The sequence below is a fragment of the Maniola hyperantus genome, chromosome 9 (genome assembly GCF_902806685.2).
Source record: "Maniola hyperantus chromosome 9, iAphHyp1.2, whole genome shotgun sequence".
Lineage (NCBI taxonomy): Eukaryota > Metazoa > Arthropoda > Insecta > Lepidoptera > Nymphalidae > Maniola > Maniola hyperantus.
Genome location: NC_048544.1, coordinates 6629283 through 6648549, shown reverse-complemented (window position 1 = coordinate 6648549; position 19267 = coordinate 6629283). Strand labels below are relative to the sequence as shown.

The 19267-nt window shown below is 38.3% G+C and overlaps 1 protein-coding gene across 5 annotated transcripts in view; it reads right to left on the bottom strand.

Moving 5' to 3' along the window:
- Positions 1-7399: 7399 nt before the first annotated feature.
- The window catches only part of LOC117984979 (uncharacterized protein CG3556), a 61595-nt gene continuing 49727 nt past the window's right edge, over positions 7400-19267 (bottom strand). For 4 of the 5 annotated variants that reach the window (XM_034971656.2, XM_034971657.2, XM_069500668.1 and 1 more), the window contains 9 exons: positions 16075-16149; positions 15453-15643; positions 14694-14791; positions 13586-13833; positions 12783-12943; positions 11765-11981; positions 11477-11627; positions 10998-11209; positions 7400-10067 (listed from right to left, as the gene is read on the bottom strand). In XM_034971656.2, the coding sequence (XP_034827547.1) occupies positions 10006-10067; positions 10998-11209; positions 11477-11627; positions 11765-11981; positions 12783-12943; positions 13586-13833; positions 14694-14791; positions 15453-15643; positions 16075-16144 (1410 nt within the window). In that variant the 5' untranslated portion in view covers positions 16145-16149 and the 3' untranslated portion in view covers positions 7400-10005. Of the gene's footprint in view, positions 10068-10997; positions 11210-11476; positions 11628-11764; positions 11982-12782; positions 12944-13585; positions 13834-14693; positions 14792-15452; positions 15644-16074; positions 16150-16569; positions 16630-19267 lie in introns of those variants that run through there. The other variant, XM_069500669.1, reaches the window with a different exon arrangement.

Genomic DNA, 19267 nt, shown 5'->3' with positions numbered 1-19267 from the left:
TCCTTCAATCACGTCGCAACAGAGCAACGGATCGAAGTGATTTTTTGCATGGGTATGGTTGACCTGGAGAGTGACATAGGCTACTTTTTATCCCAGAAAATCAAAGAATTTCCACGGGATTTTTAAAAATCTAATTCCACGCGTACGAAGTCGCGGGCATCACCTCATCATCATCATGATCAACCCATCGCCGGCTCACTACAGAGCAGGGGTCTCCTCTCAGAGTGAGAAGGGTTTTGGCCATAGTCTACCACGCTGGCCATGTGCGGATTGGTAGAATTCACACACCTTTGAGAACATTATGGAGAACTCGGCATGCAGGTTTCCTCACGATGTTTTCCTTTACCGTTAAAGCAAGTGATATTTAATTAATTAAAACGCGTATGACTCCGAAAAGTTAGAGGTGCGTGCCCGGGATCGAACCCCCCGACCTCCGTTTAGAAGGCGGACGTCCTAACCACTAGGCTATCATAGCTTCACCTAGTTTATAATATTAGTAGGATATATGTAAACTACTACCACCAGCTGTCGATACGATGCATTCTAAAATAAATCGACTGACCGACCGACAGACCGACCGGCCAAGTACGAGTCAGACTCGCGCCCCGAGGTTTCCGTACTACAATAGTAAAATGTTTATTTCTAAATCTCTGTTTAGAGATAAGCATTTACAATGTAACTTAATTTATTACTACTATGTAACTAGAATTTCGGTACATATAAAAATGAATCGCTAAATGTGTTGCTGATCGCAAATCTCGAGAACAGCTGAACCGATTTCGCTAATTCTTTTTTTATAATATTCCTTGAAGTACGAATATGGTTCTTACGGAGAGAAATTTTTTAAAAAATTCCTGAAAAAGAATCGACTGTTAGGCGGTACGAAGTTCGCCGGGGCAGCTAGTGAAAAATAAAAATAAATAAATAGGTAAATAGTATTTTTTGACATTTTGCATGATAAATCAAAAACTATTTAGTATGCACTAGATGATGCCCGCAACTTCGTCCGCGTGGATTTAGGTTTTTTAAAAATCCCGTGGGAACTTTGATTTTCCGGGATCAAAAGTCAAAGTCAAATGATTTGTTCAAAATAGGTAATAAATTACTCTTTTCGATTGTCAGTTGTTGGATTTGTAAAATATAGTGGTGATAATTATTTCGCAAACGTTACGAGGGTTCCAAACGTGCCCAAGACTGAGAAGAGCCCACAGCTAACTCAGCCGGGTATTCTTTTTATTATCACCACTTTACAAAATCATAAATTAAACTTATTAGAACTATCACAAAGCCGAGCAACTCATTCCCAAGCTTGCTTATCATTTAAATAATCCTTTACAATGTAATAGGATTTTTTAATTAGTTTACGTTTTATGAAAACTTTGAACTTATGACAGTCACTTTTTTTTTAAATTTATTTATGTTTTTATATACGTACAATAAATTTTCAAAAATATATTGATTATGCACTGTCATAATTTTAACTTCTCTAAATTTAGTTCTCAGCGACTCTCGTGGTCCCATACTATATATGGCTCGAACAGCCCTTTTCTGCAGCACAAAAATAGAATTTATATCAGCAGCATTACCCCATAATAATTCCGTGGTGCCACCTGAATCAGGGTTTCTACTGAAAACCAGCGCTGTATATTTTTGTACTTGTGCAAGACAATATGCATTTATGCTGAGTAGGGACCTTTTTTTTTTGGGTTGTGCCACACATGACATACTTTATTCCGGCGCTTCTTCTACTTGAGGTTTTTTGACTTTATTACTCAAGTATAAGAGGCGCTGGGATAACCTAACCAGTTGGTAACTGGTAATGTGTGGTACAGCTTTAAAAAATAAACGTTTTTTCTTTTCTTTCTTTTTCTTTTCTAATAATATGCCATATGACATAATGCTGTGAAAGTAACTAAAATATACTAGTCTCGCCGTTTCTATGTCTGTCAACTGGCGAATCTTTTTTACCGCATATGCAGCAGAACTGTCTGTTCGATAAGTTATTTATATGAGAGCCCCATTGAAGTTTCGCATCTAACGTTATTTCCAGAAAAATAGCGGTATCCACTAAATCTTATTTATCATAAAAGTAGCCTATGTCCTTCCCCGGGATGCAAGCTATTTTTGTACCAAATTTCATCAAAATTGGTTAAATGGATGAGCTGTGAAAAGCTAGCAGACAAACAGACGGACAGATAGACAGATACACTTTCGCATTTATAATATTAGTATGGATAAAAATAAATAAAATCGGTTTTTGATGTACAAGTAAGGTCCTTTTATATGATATCACACTTGGTTTACTAATCTTACTTGAAAGTTGAAAATACTAACTATTCGTTAATGAACACATTTTTATTTATTTTTTGTGATATAACCACAAATTCATTGTTTTCAGATTTTTCCCCTTACGTGTGTTATAAGATCTACCTACCTGCCAAATTTTATCATTCTAGGTCAGTGGGAAGTACCCTACAGGTTTCTTGACAGACACACTGACAGACTGACAGATAGACAGACAACAAACTGATCCTATAAGGGTTCCCTTTTCCTTTTGAGGTACGGAATCCTAATGATCTCTCTTTTTGCACTGCATTTAATCTGAATCCAAGAATTCCCGATCCGAAATAGCCGTAAGCAAGACTGTATCGTCACTTACCACCAGGTGAGATTGCAGTCAAGGGCTAACTTGTATCTGAATAAATAAATAAAAAAGTACTATTTGTACAAAGCGTTGCGTACTTTATTTGTAAGACGGACAGACAGACAGACAACAAACTGATCCTATAAGGGTTCCTTTTTGGAATTTTTTTCATTTTTGTCTGTCTGTCTGTCTGTCTGTCTGTCTGTATCACGGCCGCGCATCACGCTGAAACTACTGAATGGATTCCAATGAAACTTGGTACGATTTGACGTCATACTATGAGGAAGAATATAGGATACTTTTTATCCCGAAATTCAGCATGGTTCCCTTAGGAGAGGGGTTGAAAGTTAAAATGTATACTGAGCTGTAATTCATTAACGCGTAGTCCGATTTCATTCATTCTTTTTTGTTAGAAACCATACATGTTAAAACTTCAAGTTCCAACTTCTCAACCATCATCATAATAATGACGGGTAGCTTTTGTACTTTTGGATTTCAATCAGCTGTTTTAGGAATAGTTGATGTTGAATTGATATTAAAGGTACGCTTAGAATAAACTATCTCTGGTTTAGGTACCAAGCAACGACTTCATAATTCAACTCGATATCCCAACTCTTCAACCCTGATGATGCAGGGTATTGCACTCCTAAGCCACTGTTGATTGTGAGATAATATTGTAGATGCCAAACATATATACCATTATTGAACTTTAAGTTCCAACTCTTCAATACTGATGCTGCAGGGTACTGCACTCCTATTCTATGGGTTTTAGGAACTGTTGTTGGTGAATTAATATTGTACCATTTACTATTGTACCAAACCACGACTACATGGTTGAACTCCGTTCACAAAAATCCACGCACTCCATCGAAATCCTATTCTATTCCAAACTTATTCGCCAGCGTGACAGGAGTGGAGAAGGCGGATAGGGACGTGTGAGGGGTGCAACGGATCAACGTGATTTTTTCCATCATCATCAGCCTGCGGTCGTCCACTGTTGGACATAGGCTTTCCCTAAAGAGCGCCACCACACCCGGTCCTCAGCCTTCCTCATCCAGCCACTTCCCGCCAGCCTCTGTATATCGTCGGTCCATCGTGCTGGAGGGCGTCCCACACTCCGCTTACTTATACCTACGCTATAACTACCTATTATAATAAATAAAAAAGTACTATTTGTACGAAGCGTTGCGTACTTTATTTGTAAGACGGACAGACAGACAGACAGACAGATAGACGGACATACAGACAGACGAACAGACGGACAGACGGACGGGCAGACGGACCGATGGACGGACCGACAGACGCATGGACGGACGGACGGACTGAAGGACGGACGGACGGACGGACGGACGGACGGACGGACGGACGGACGGACAGACGGACGGACGGACAGACGGACCGACAGACAGACAGACAGAGGGTTCCGTTTTTTCCTTCTGAGGTACGGAACCCTAAAAATACAAAGAAATACCACCAGGTAGGTACCTACCTACCTATATTATTATACATATACAGGTACCTTTTTAGGGTTCCGTACTTTATAAGGCAAAAGGGGACCCTTAGGATCACATCGTTGTCTGTCTGTCTGTCCGTCTCTCCGTCTGTGTCGTATCTGTCACACAAACCTATAGGATACTTCCCGTTGACCCAGAATCATGAAATTTAGTAGGTACGTAGGTCTTAGAGCACAAGTAAAGGAATAAATCCGAAAACCATAGATTTGTGATTACAACTTACAAAAAAAAATTAAAGTGTGTTAATGAAAAAATAATTAGTATTTTCAATTTTCAATGTATAATAAGTATACCAAGTGGGGTATTATATGAAAGGGCTTTACTTGTGTATTCTAAAACACATTTTTATTTATTTTTATGCATAATAGTTTTTGATTTATGGAGCAAAATGTCAAAAAAATACCTGAGTACGGAACCCTTGGTGCGCGAGCAACTCGCACTTGGCCGGTTTTTTAAAATTAGATAAAATAAATAACTAAACAAAGTTACTTACCTATTGTACTAGGACCACACGAGTAGATATCCCTACTAGGACCTCAACAACAAAGTCAGGTCAATAAACCAATGAATAAAATTGGTGTCCAAATTTCAAATTCCAGAGGTCAATGTACAAAATGCAATAAGTATTTGAAGGACTTATTGACTCTGCTCTGCTCAATCTTCTACACATTTGCATAGCCACTGATTTATAAGAAGAATAAGCGAATAAAAATTAATTTTATAAAATCATTACGACTTTTGTTTTTGAAAACATAACAACAGTTGTCGTCATAGAAACCACAATATTACACGCGCAGCCGCGCGCCGCTGGGCTGGCCCTTCCCTCCGCCACCCGCGCGGTGTCTAATGTTTTGGGGTGAGAAGCATGATGATTTTAGCCGAAATCTAGCGCTTGAAAAGGGTTGAACAGTAGTTTGGGAAAAGTATTTTTGAGAAAAAACTACTGAATTTAGGTTTGCAAAGTAAAGTTATTTCAACTAATGAATAAATAAACTACGTGTAATGATAAATTGTTTTAGAATTTTCATATCCCTAATCTTATTTATTTACGCCCAAAGTTGTCATAGATTTAGTGTTAAAATAGGAATCTTTTGAGGCTCGTAACTTTTAAATCAATATTTTTTTCAATGTTTTAGATATCATTGAACCTAGATAATGACGAGATAAATCGATATAATTCTTAGTTTTGTGCGTACAATATCGAATATTGTTGTATTTTCCCTCCTACGTTTGTATGAAGAAAGCACCGAACTGAGCTGCCTTAATGTGAATTCTAGGCCCATAAGCTACCGCTATACAAAACATCACGTCATTTTATTACTACAGTCCAGTTATTTTGGTTGACATCTTTACTGACGTTCTTGCTTGTACGGACACATTGAGTATATAAAATATGTGCACACGACAAATGAGTGAAGTTATATTCTGTAGTCGAATATTTTAATTTACAAATAATTGCATAAGGGGCTGATAACTTTAACATTTAATTTAAATGGATAAATATGTTGTTTAAATAGTAAACACATTTCGTACACGTAATGGCAGCAGATACACATTATGACGTGTGTAGCTATCATTACAGCTAAAGTATCTTCATTAGGCCCTCTCTACACTCGCGTGCGAACTGTGGCGCGAGAGTCCGTGAACGGCGCGAGTTATAAAGATGGACTATTTCACAAATTCTTTATAGTCGTAACTCGTATTCCTCATTGCTGAGGGTCGTGACTGCTTTCCATTATTCACATAATAATGCGGTGGTTTCCCAGCTCCTTCCACATTCAACTCACTAAGAGAACGAGATTTCGATTCTTAGGTTTTACAATTGTTTTTAGATGCTAGTGATAATAACCGGGAGCGACAGCTTAAGGTGCTCTCCGAGGTGAGGTACACTTGCATCCCTTCGTGTTGGAAAGCGAAAAACATCTCGTTCAATTAATGTAGCAAACAATCGAAAAGCTAATTTTGGCCCTCAAAATCACAAGTGCAAAAATTCACTATTCGTGAAAACCAACCTGCGAATTATCAGCGCTATTGATCTAGATCATGATTCCTAACAAACGATTACAAGTGCAAAAATTTAAAAATCACTTTCCATGAAAAATCGCCTGTGAAATAGTTGTGAAGAAAAATAATAATTTAACCAAATCAAAATGATTTAAAATCATGCTCATCGCGAAACAGCTATCTATGTACAAATGATAAGTCTACGAGTATCTCACGCCGTTCACTCGCTTTCGCTCCACGAATTGCGCGCAATTTGTGAAGTGAAGAGCGGGCTTTAGCTTTCATTGCACTGTTTATCTACTGTAAAAGTACCTAGTAAATTGGTGTTTATGTAAATTGTACAAATTTAATAAATGTTATATTTTAAGTCCTTGTTTTATTTATTTATTTAAGGCCTTTATCTCACTTACAGTGCTGCTGGATGTTTTCGCGCTGTCGACTTGCTATCTCTTAAGCAGAGGTAAAGGTTATCATTTTCGCAGCTTCTTTTATAGCGTTTTCAATAAAATGAGCACGCTTCAACAGTGTTTATAAAATAATAAGGCTTAAAAAAAGCTTCCTTTATGAGTGTTAAATAAATACATCTGTGGGGTGACTCGCTAACGTTGTGTCTAACACTGAATGATAGCCACCGAGCACATATTTTAACATTGCTGCTTCACTAAATGATACAAAAAAAACCCGGCGAAGTGCGAGTCAGGCTCGCGCAACGAGGGTTCCGTACTACAGTCGTATTTTTTCGACATTTTGCAAGATATTACTATTATGCATAAAAATAAATAAAAATCTCTTTTAGAATGCACAGGTGAAGCCCTTTCATATTATGATACTTCCAAAATTGAAAATATTTTTAGTTCATGACCACAATTTGATTTTTTTGTGTGATATAGCCACAAATTCACGGTTTTCAGATTTCCCTCCGAATGTCTGCTATAAGACCTACCTACCTGCCAAATTTCATGATTCTAGGTCAACGGGAAGTACCCTGTAGGTTTCTTGATAGACCGACAGACAGACAGACAGACAACAAAGTGATCCTGTAAAGATCCTGGACCCTGGTTCCGTTTTTCCTTTTGAGGTACGGAACCCTAAAAATTCGTAGAAAACCTTTAATGAATTACTATTAAATTTAATGTTAATAAGCTCGGACGTTGGCTATCATTCAGTGTTACACACCTAGTCAGCGAACAGTAGGCAGATTAATTTGAAGAATAATAAAAAACCATATTTTTTGAAATACGTATTTATTGAGAACCATATTAGGTAGTACATAATAAAAATGTTACACACTAACATGTTACGTTCGTGTGTTCAGTCTCTAACAGATTACAAACAATAATAATTATCGTGTAATTATCTAAGTTAATGGATTACAGACTAAAGACGCTATTTATACAAAGCTACACATAGAATTATTAGTAAAATAACAAACATTACATTAAAGAATAAAGATTTATAACAAGATGATGGCCGCGACTTCGTCCGCGTCGATTTATGTCCCGGGATAAAAGTTGTCTATGTGTGTCTAGATCCTTTATTCCCTGTGTTCTGTAGATAAGGATGCAAGCTGTCTCTACCAAATAGGTAATGCTCGCAACTTGGTGTTAACGTGCATTTAGTTTTAAAATTCCTGAGGGTGGGTACCTAGTCTTTGATATTCCAAGACAAAAACTAGCCCTATTTCCGTCCCCCCGGATGCAAGATATCTCTGTACCAAACGTCAAAATCGGTTAAGGTGATTAATTGATACAACCAGTAGCGAAAATTCAAATTTTAGTTAGTTTTTCGAAAATAGTAGGCTAATCATACATCGAAGGCTTATGGTAATGAGTTTTGCGGGCATAACATTTATGCATCTACATGTTTTTTCATAAAACTTTGTCAAAAATACTTATTTACTTCATATTTGTTCCTGACAGATAGTTTTCTGAATTTTACCAGATTTCCACAAATCCTTGGATGTATGATTAGACTACTATTTTCGAAAAACTAACTATAATTTGAATTTTCGCGGCTGGTTGTATCAAACCACCTTAAAGGGGTGGGAAGTAAAAAGATAGCATGCTGACAGACACACTTTTGCATTCATAATATTTATTAATTCTGATTTCTTGCGGTTATATTATTTTTATCAGAATTAGGGTAAGTAATGAAAAGTGAAAAATATTGAAGCTGAATTGTGTTCCTATTTCCTTAAACGTTTTTTAACACTAAATTCGTAACTAAGTAGGTACTAACAAATCTAACGATAGGATAGAAGAATCACATTAATCGTACCTTGTTTATACCAGGAAGTATAAAAGTTCTTCAGGTCAGTTACGTGTGCAACAATATATTTATAAACCTAAATTATTAAGATACCTACCTATTATAAGAAAGTGAAATTTAATATAATTCAATAATATTAGTCCTTACTACTTATGTAATGATATATCGCCTAATGAATCAACTTTCAGCAGGTATCTATACCTACTACCGAAATCATCTAATTTTACCAGTTGAGATTTGGGAATTAATATTGAAAGTGGAATGTAGCTAAGTATAGTAAAATTAGTTAATTAACATTATACTTTAGAGTAAGAGTGTATTCATTCTAAGGTACGTAATGAAGTGATAAATGGTTTTAGAGCTATTATACTTAGATAATTATACCTATTTTGCACAGAATCTAGATAATTACCTATTTAATACTTAAACACTTATACAATTATACTTAACAATATCATCTCTTAAGTAAAACTTGTTGCACTTCGGAACACGCCCTACCTACTCTCAGACTATAATCATCATCATCATCATGATCAACCCATCACCGGCCCATTACTGAGCACGAATCTCCTCTCAGAATAAGTACCTAGTGTTTGGGCGGCACACTGTGATCCCTTCACACACCTTTGGGAAAATTATGGCGAGCTCTCAGCGACGCCAGTTTCCTCACGATGTTTTCCTTTACCGTTAAAGCAAGTGATTATCACTTTAGGACCAAATTAAGACACTTTAAAAAAAGGGTAAAATACCCTATTGCAACGCTATACGTACTTATATTATGTTACAGTCAAACAAAACTTATCCGTTCAAAACTACTTTTAGTTTTGACTGAAGAAAATAGGTAGTAACTAATTTTACGACGTCGCGCGTCGGTCGTTCGTCATAAAACAGAATTATTATTAAACTATATTGATGTATGTATTATATTATTAAAATACCTATTTGCTACATATTGAATTTATAATAATCTACAAAAATAACTGAACGGTGACATTTAAACTACGGCAACACCTGCGGGTCATGAATGCCGAATGCGGGACGCGATGCGGCAGCGTCCACGACCCGAATCTATACGTGCAGGTGTAGTGATGGCGTTGGGGTGGCGCCAAAAATTATTATGAGAATTGAGAGGCGACCGTCGCGCGGCTGACGTCCCCGCTTCGTAATCGCTTTGGTCGCGTAGGTTTGGATGATGCTTTATGATTATTTGAATTCGTAACAACATAAATTGCAGTTATTTATGTTTATTATCATTGCCGTTGACATATTAAAATATTAATCGATTAGTTTTTGGTACAAAAAGATTAATAAATATTTCTAGTAAATACCTAGTTAAGTAAGCTAGAAATGCTTAGTTTTAAGTAAGACTACGTTCATAATACATAGGTAGGTAAAATTTGAAATTAATCATACGAAAACCTAATTAAACTGTACGGAGTTAACATTTTTTTAATTAAAAGCCATTAAAAACCGTTTACTTAGTTCAAGATATGTATAAAATCGGGATTTATTTTAGTATGGGTCTTTATAAATATGTTGAGTTTTTTTCTCCGTTTTTTCGAACAAGAAAAAAAATTACAATTTCTTATACCAAAAAAGATAATGTTCGCCATCTTCGACTAGCAAATCATCCACACCTGAAAAGAAACAAGAAATTTTTCAATAAAGCATAATTTTGCTTTTTGTACCACCTTGACCGATGAGGTTTGCTGCACGTCAAACTCGTAAGTTTTTTAATTACCTAATTAAATTTTACAAAAGGTGTAAAAAGCTAAGGGTATCAATTAATTCAGGTAAGTGATTTTATCGTTTTCATCGCCAATTAATGTGTAGTGATGAGGGATGACGTAGGTACCTATAATACGCCGCTAAGTACGTACCACGTACCTACTCTTATTCATTGTGTGATAATAATATGAGAGCTCTACGCGATCGAAGCCAATATAAATGTTGCGCTACAGTTTTGGGTACGGACTGAGATTAGGAAAGTTGGTAGGTGTACCTATCTAACTCTCGCCTGAGACAGGTTGATGGGTGGAGCGTAAATGGAGTATTAAGTAAAATGTGTAATTAACAAAAAGAAAATATAATCTGCCACATCTGGTACATGATACTGTCAAGTTATTCCCCTTCTTCTAATTCGACTACTAGTCTAATAGAAGTTAGTATAGCGCTCTCTCTGTTACGTAATCCCATACAAATGACAAAAGACAAAAATCTTAGTGGACGTTTATCATTTTGAGTCAAATGAAACTATGTTTTCGAAAGAATTTTCAAATTGAATTTCGAAAGTTTTTGAATTTTCTTTGGGACTGGTTGGTGACTCAAAATGGTTAACGGCTACTGAGATTTTAGTCTGTCATTTGTATGGGATAAAGTAACAGAGAGAGAGAGGGGGAGAGCTATACTAACTTCTTTCCGTGGAGTTAGGTTAGGTAGGTAGACCAAGTGTTCCAAAGTTTCCAGAGTGGTTGCAGATGGCTCTTGATCTACAACCATTATGGGGCAGAAGCTGTATTAAAAAGGCAATATTTCTTCTTTTACGTCTACTATTCATAGATACTTACCAACAGGCGCGACTAGCTGGTTGCCGGGAGGGCTAGCAGGATCGGGGATCTCAGGCAGCCGGTAGAGTAGCCAGTAGTGGTACCCCATTGGTTCCTCCTTGTGGCCGGCTAGAGTGTGCACGTAGTGTCCATTGGGCCACTCGCTGGCTTCGAACTTGAACTTAGGCTCCTGTTCTGCTGCCATTTGCATTACGTGGTAGAAGGAAACATTTCTGAAAGAGCAGTACGCCGTACATAGGTTTTTATAGTAAAGTTTTAACTATTGTTATTTTTACTTGAAATTTGAAACGTAGGTTCTTTGTAGGGGGTAGGTATCAGATAAGAAAGGATGTAACTAAATTCAATCGTACGTACCTACTTAACGTAGATAAACCATATTTAATTTAGCCGATCTCAATCATTTCATTGATTACTGGACACAGAACCGTAAGAGTTACCAACAATGAGATTTTACACCTACTTATTTAAAATATTGGTACCTGGGAGCCACCATATAAAGCGTGTAGTTTTCAGTGACATTGGTGCCAAGCCATAGTGTGTAAGTGAAAGAGACATTGCGCGCATCAGAATCATTGCTAGAGTGGCCAGTTTGATATGCCATCTTAAGGCTGCCGTCCCCGCCGTTGCTGTCTGAAAAAATATCCTCTATTTAAAAATCGATAACTAAAGTTTTCCGAAACTACTTAGGTACCCACCGTCTGGTTTCTAACTCTCTGGAAATGCGAAGTCATTTTCTAGATACGAAGATCTTTCAAATTCCTATTTACCTAGTGGCTCATGCCGACTATCCAGCAGTTTGTCGCTGCAGTGCGGTGGTCTAACAGCTGCCAGAGAAGCTGGAGTCAGCGCTGCAACCGCTGCAGCGGTCTTCGCTACGTCTCCCCACCCGCCATCAGGCTCTTGTCTTTCCAGTAGCCACTTCCTAGCTGCAGGAAGACTCCAGTGCTGATGAGCGCCGGGACCATTGTCGGAGTCTTCGAGAGCCTGGAAGTTTGATTTACGTAAGGCGTTTAAATTCTGTATCCAATTAATCCAAACCATCAACCAATCATTTTACTGATTTTTTTGGTAATTTCTTATTCATAATTCAAACCTACACGACAAAAGCGACTGCGAAGCGGGAACGTCAGCCACGCAGTGATTGCCTCCCATGATATATAATGACGCCATGCACCTACACCTACAGTCACGTAGATGTGCACGTATAGATTCGCGCCGTGGACGCTTCCGCATCGCGTTCGGGTTGCCCACCTCGCGTTCATGATGCGCAGGTGTGGCCGTAGCTTAAAGAGAACTCCCAATGTTCATTTTCTTCTTTATTAATTCTAACCAGTGTAAACCTTGTGCTAGTCGATCTTTTGGATTTCATTCTACGCCCTGACCTATAGTAACCAGTCATTGAACCTATAGTCACCAATCGATTATCTTATAGATCAGCAATCAGTTAAATCCATTAGGTTCAGCGACTATGATGTGTAGTACGCTGTGCTGTGTTGTGGCAGAACCATTATCCGTGAAAGATAGAGCGCAGGTAGAGGTTTTTAGTCTGTAAGTAGGTCGTTGAGGAATATCCCCAATGGAGTCGGGCATTTCTGATCGAGGCGCCTATGAGGATTTCCCTCCTCCCCAAATGAAAAAAAGGAACTATAGTTGAGCCATTACGAACGCGCGAACTGGACCATATATCATTTTTATCAGACCTCTCGCTCGCACTTATGGAACTGGAACATGACGCTTTGGTGTTGTGTGTAGTGTGTAACATTAAGAAAAACGGATCAGTCTCACCTGTATAGCCAAAGCGGTGGTGGTCAAAGATCCAAAGCTTCCATCAGGGTGTTGCTGTCTTGCTAAGCCAGCCATGGGACGTCGCACGAAGTGTATAAGACTGCGGTGACGGTGGTCTTGCACCACGCAGCGGAGGGCCAGGATTACCATCGATATGGCATCTAGAACCAAATATATAAATAAGCTGGGATGACTACTGATAAGGCGTGTATATCTGTAACTATTGTAAAAAAGCGGTGATAGCCCATTGGTTAAGACGTCGGCCTTCAGGGGGTCCAGGGTTCAATGCCAGGCACGCTCCTTTAACTTTTTGGAGTTATGCACGTTTAACGGTGAAGCAAAACATCGTACGGTACATGCCTGAGAGTTCTCTTTAATATTCTCAAAGGTCTGCGGAGTGTACCAATTCGTACTTGGACAGCGTGGTAGACTACGGCCAAACCATTATCATTCTGAGAGGAAATTCGAGAATCTAAAAGTTCGTAAGTACTAAGACCTTGCGTCTTATGAGTTCAGGTCACTTATTTTTTACCTTGTTAACGATCCAAGACACCATGATACAAATACATTTCAAATAGTCGATATTTTAAAAATTTCGGTATATTTTTGTAAAGTTTTGAAACTAAACTAACTAATTGAATAAGACGAAATATGCAAATTTACCTCAGTAGCCTTGTTTTGTTTCCGTGGGAGTTACTTAACATGCAGTACTTAACAGCATGTTTAAACTTAAGGAACTTTTCGAAATTTTTATGTTATTTTGTAGGCTGTTTTGTAGCGTGAAGTAAGGAACCAATACTTACCAAGACTATGATCAGCAGCTGCATTGGCAATGTCCAATAGTCGTCTGATATGACGTCGCCGGACATGAGCCGCTGAGGAGCAGGCAGCGAGGGTGGCGTAAGCGAACTCCAGATCATGAGGTGGTTCTCGATGGAGTAAGGTAGTAACCAGGTCTCGACCGTGAAACGAGCGCGGGTCTTTGCATAGAGCGCCTAATGCAAGAGTATAAGCGGCGAGACGACCAAGGGGCGGTGGAGATTCATGGTGCCTGGAAAGAAAAGTCTTAATAAATAACTACTAACGCTAATTTACGTAATAGGTAATATAGCTTAATGATAATCTGAATATAAATTGCACATTGTAGTAACCAAAATAAGATAAACGATGGAGAATTTTCTAATATTCCTCGATTTTATCTTTAATCTTGTCAAGCTTTTCAAAATGTGAAGTGAAGTGAATTAATGATCTGCGAAACCAAGATTCAGACTACCTACTCTGTTCATAGCTTTGTCAGTCTGAAATTTGGATCAAGCTGTCTGGATTTGGTTCCATATTAAACATGAGCAAGGAAGAAAATGAAATAAATAAAAGAAAGATTATGAATAAAAAAACCGGCCAAGTGCGAGTCAGGTTCGCGCAATGAGGGTTCCGTACTACAGTCGTATTTTTTCGACATTTTGCACGATAATTCAAAAACTATGATGCATAAAAATAAATAAAAACCTGTTTTAGAATGTACAGGTGAAGACCTTTCATATGATACCCCACTTGATATAGTCACTCACTTCGAAAGTTGAAAATACTAATTATTAGTTCATGACCACATATTAATTTTTTTGTGTGATCTAACCCTAAATTCACGGTTTTCAGATTTTTCCCCAAATGTCACCTATAAGATCTACCTACCTGCCAAATTTCATGATTCTAGGTCAACGGGAAGTACCCTGTAGGTTTCTTGACAGACAGACAGACAACAAAGTGATCCTATAAGGGTTCCGTTTTTCCTTTTGAGGTACGGAACCCTAAAAATAGCCTATATCACTCTCCAGGTAACCCTAAAAATTAGGTACACTAGGTAGAGGGCCCCTGGTCTAAAGGTATTTTACATTGATTGAGAAACATTCTTACTTTGACATCATGAGCAATATCTCGATATCCATTTGCTTAGCTGATAGTTGCATCTCCAAGCCTTGCTGTTCTATTTCCTTGCCAGTGTTATTTGCTAACTAAAACAAAATAAAGGTAATCAGTGATGCTGTGGTTTTTATTTTGACAGCTGTCCAGCAGAGTGGTAGGTGCTGATGTTATTTATGTGTGTAGGTCCCGGTTTCTTCTATCTTTCAAAATAAAAGTTAATTCTGCTAAATTTAAATAAAAACTGGACAACTGCGTTGTAGTAATAATAGGTTATTGGTTAGAAAACGCATAAGATAGGGTTCCGTAGCGTAGGTAGTTGGCGAAGTTAAAAAGGGTAAATATGCACTATGCAGTAACAATAACAACATGCAGAGAAACTTTCAGCTTTTATAAAATAACGAAGGTTTGGAACGCGCTGGCTCTCTCTCTAATGGTACGATTACACCTAACGAGTACAGTGGCGAGTCAGTGTCCTCGGCCGAGTACTCGGTTGGTATAAACACTTTTACGAGTGCAATTTCGCCACAATTTCTCAGCCACAGCACTGTCTCGGCCGAGTGACATTTTACTGTCTCGCTTCACTACTCGGTAGGTGTAATTGTACCGTAACACGATTGAACAGACACAACGCGTGATGGTAGCAAGTGTCGTGACCGCAAATTATGTTGCGCAAATGTCCGTGGAAAAGCACCACTAGGGAAAGTATAAAAAATTAAACGGAAAAAGTTAACAATTCTATGCCTATTTTACCTGTAAAGTAAGCATGACATGGTGTGTATCGTTACCCCACCCCCAGTCCGGCTGTCGGTTTTGCAGGAGGTACTGTAAGGCTTTCTGGATGGCTTGGCCTTCGTTTAACGTCTCCGTCTCCCAGGCTACCGTGGTAGGCGCGACTGTGGTGGTCGGCGGTCTGGTGGTTAGAGTGGTCGGCGGTTCCGTTTCTGAGAAAATTCGAGGGAAGTTTAAATTTTTAAAAACAAACCTGGTAACAGGCTGCCATTTTTGTAAGCATGCTAGTGCGTAAACTGTCTATGCAGTTCTGTAGGTATATGTAGCTATACGTATCTGTCGCCCGGCACAATACTGAACATGAGTTTCCATCCAGAATAAGAAGGGTTTGGCCATAGTCTAGCTAGGTACGTTGGCCAAGTGTGCATTGGCAGACTACACACATCTTTGACGAGTGCGAGTTTCCTCACGATATTTTCCTTCACGGTTAAAGCGAGTGATATATTACAATTTCTTAAAACTAAATTTTGTGAGTTTTATGTTATTTATTTGGTTAAAGAACCCCTTATAGTAACGGCTTTTAGCTAGGTTGAATGGTAGTAGCTCCCAAGACGTCTACCATTTGCCTGACTTTCATACTGACCAGTTTGCCCGTAGACCATCCCAAAGACCATGACCACGGTGCAAATCGAAGATATACGATTCTTCAACATCGTGACTGTAACAAAAGAAAAAGTTTATTAAAAATAGCGGATGCCCGGGACTTCGTTCACGTGGGTTTAGGTTTATAAAAATCCCGTGGGAACTCTTTAATTTTCCGGGATGAAAGTAGCCTATGTCACTTTCCAGTCTCCAGGTCTTTTACTATAACATGCAAAATAATCACGTCGATCCATTGCACCCCTCGCGGCTCTCTAAGTCTCTACCCGCCTTCTCCACTCCTGTCCCGCTGTAACATACCGCTTTCAAAGCCCAATGCAAATAGAAATGTTGAACTCTCAGGCAAGCAGGTCAAAGTTAGAGGTGCGTGCCCGGGATTGAACCCCCAACCTCCAATTAGGAGGCGGACGTCCTAACCACTAGGCTATTACAGCTTGGTTAGCTAACACAGCTAGCTATAGTGAATAATACTTAATACCTGACTGATTTATCAGAACACGGAAGCTTTCAAAGAAATGAATCGGTGTTTTTCAAAGGCACTTGTAGATAGATCTACCGCTGAAAGTAGATCCACGTGAAACATTGGGGATATGGGAAGGTGAGACGTGTCGCCCATTTAATATTTATACCGCGTGAATATGTATGAGCACGACTATCGTTTATTCTTGTTTCAAGTGGGGCTGTGAAATCGGCGTTTAATTATACATATTCACGACATCGCCTATACTGGAAGCTTAGATCTCTAGACTATCCTTAATGCAAAGAAGTTGGAAGTACTACTACGTAATGTTATTCGTAAATTCAACTTGTCAGGCATAATAATTCTTGATAGCTGTCAATTTTCGATGTCAAAACTGCCTGGTGCGCTTTCAAGTTGCGTTTCAACTTGCAATAGACGCATATGCTAACTACCCATGCGAACATGGAGAATGCCTCATGTTCGCGGAGGCTGTGAGGGTGTGCCCCCGCTCCTTCCTTCCCCGTTTGGCATTTCGACCTGTCGCGTATTGTATAATATGATCGTCAAATGAGTAATACCCTTATCCAGATCGTACGTATGCTACAGAGGTATTCGAATATAATCATTACAGCCCTGTGGTCGTCTTGCTGATTGTCGTCGGCACAAAAATCAAACGATTTTGGCGTGATTAAGAAACGTTTACACAATGGTCGGCCTGTTAGGTACCTACTGCAGCCTTGCGATTAATAATTACACATCAAACAGAATAAATGGGTTAAATTTTCTCCAACTAAAATATAATATGTCTAATTAATCTTTTACTTTTTAGTGTGGCACTGGTTAAAACTTTAGCATATGGACCGTACCTACGTGTTATTTAACTAAGTACGTAATACAAAACGTAAAGCAACCAAAGATTTGCATTAAATTGATTGGCATTGAATCAACTAACGGATCGGAAAGTTATTCCTGCCGAGAAGATAAAAATTCTTTCAGTTTTTAAGGCTGCCTTTCCACCAAAGTGCTATGTTATTAAGCTACAGATTTTCATACCATAGCTTAGCTGTGGTGGAAGGAGTTCTAAGAGAAGCCAAGTTTTTTACATACTAATAAATAATAATTAATTAATTGTTTATAGTTGGAGTGAAGGATGCGAGCTAAGAATGTGCTAGGGATGTGCGAGTGGTGTATCTATAGCCAATGATGCGTCGTGCATTTTCTCGCAGAGCTACGAAAGGAAAAACGCATCTTCGTAGTAACATCTTACCTCCTCCACCACTAGCTTTGGTGGAAATGACGCATAGTTCGTGGCTTAGTTTTAACCTCACTCACCGCTTAGCTACATCGCATGTTTCTGGTACAAAGGCATCCTTAGAGGGAAAAATATTTTAACTCTTCAAATACCTAAATATAATCATGCATTAAGTAGGTTTAATATGTATGTATATTTAATAATAAATTAGTGGAGTACTTTACTCCCTACTTTTGTACCCACGCTAGTTCCCTCATTAAAAGGGGATTCTGTTCCACCAGCAGTTCAAGTACCTACCTATGAGTAAGTACATTTGCATTTATAGTTAGGTACAGTTAGGGGTAAAACTGTAACGTCATTAGTTTTAAGGGCCTGAGATAAATGTTTATATGATAATGCTAATTGCTTGAATTATATATTAATATAGTTGAGAAAAAGGCATGTAGGTTGTTATAGACGCTATTCTACGGAATAAAAGGGCGTCTATAAATAAATCTACTCATTCACTCGAATGTAGCCTAGAATTTGTCTTGTAGGGAAAAATAGTAAAGGAAAAAAAAATTTATCTTCGCCGTTTTTATAGCTCGCGTGTTTTTCGCATTACAAAAATACAATTTATCCGATATCGTACCATAGTGGGTAGGTAAATATTATATGCATTGAAAAAAATGTTCGCGGTCTATTATACTAATTTATGAATCTTGACTCTTGATTGATGAATTTCGGAGCTAAATTAATCTATACTATAAAAATGAATCACTAAATGTGTTGGTCATCGCAAATCTCGAGAACAGCTGAACCGATTTCGCTAATTCTTTTTTTTATAATATTCCTTGAAGTACGAGGATGGTTCTTAAGGAGTGAAAAATTTAAAAATTTGAATCGACTGTTAGGCGGAACGAAGTTCGCCAGGGCAGCTAGTTTTAAATAAAAATGTCTAATCCTAGAATTAGTAAAATAAGTAGGATGTACCTAAACTGAATAGGTATATCTAATTTTTAGAACAATACTCCCGTCTTCATGTTAGCTTGCCTACAAAGAAGTAAAAGACGATTTATCTCTTCGCGCAACGATCCGTGTTGTGTGACGCTTGATTGATGAACTTCTTCCACGGTGTTGTTATCCTGATACTCTATCTTTTAAATTGAGATACCTACTTTTGTAATAGTTTTTATTTACAATAAACCAAAAGCTTAATTTGCTAAAACAGATCAAATCTGTATGGTGAAACATGCAGCATGCGATATGCACCGCCCGTCCTCCCATTACTAAACATGTAGGAAAAGCCAGCCACCAAGTAAGCAATACGTACCACCAGCACGCAGCACCACATAAATCCCAAAACACACTCGACGCACGTTTCGCCCCGTCACCGGAATATCCTTAGCAGATGTAGACCTTACAATTCACAATAGCAAAGCCACGATTAGCAATAATTGTGGATTGTAGCGGATTAAGCAAATT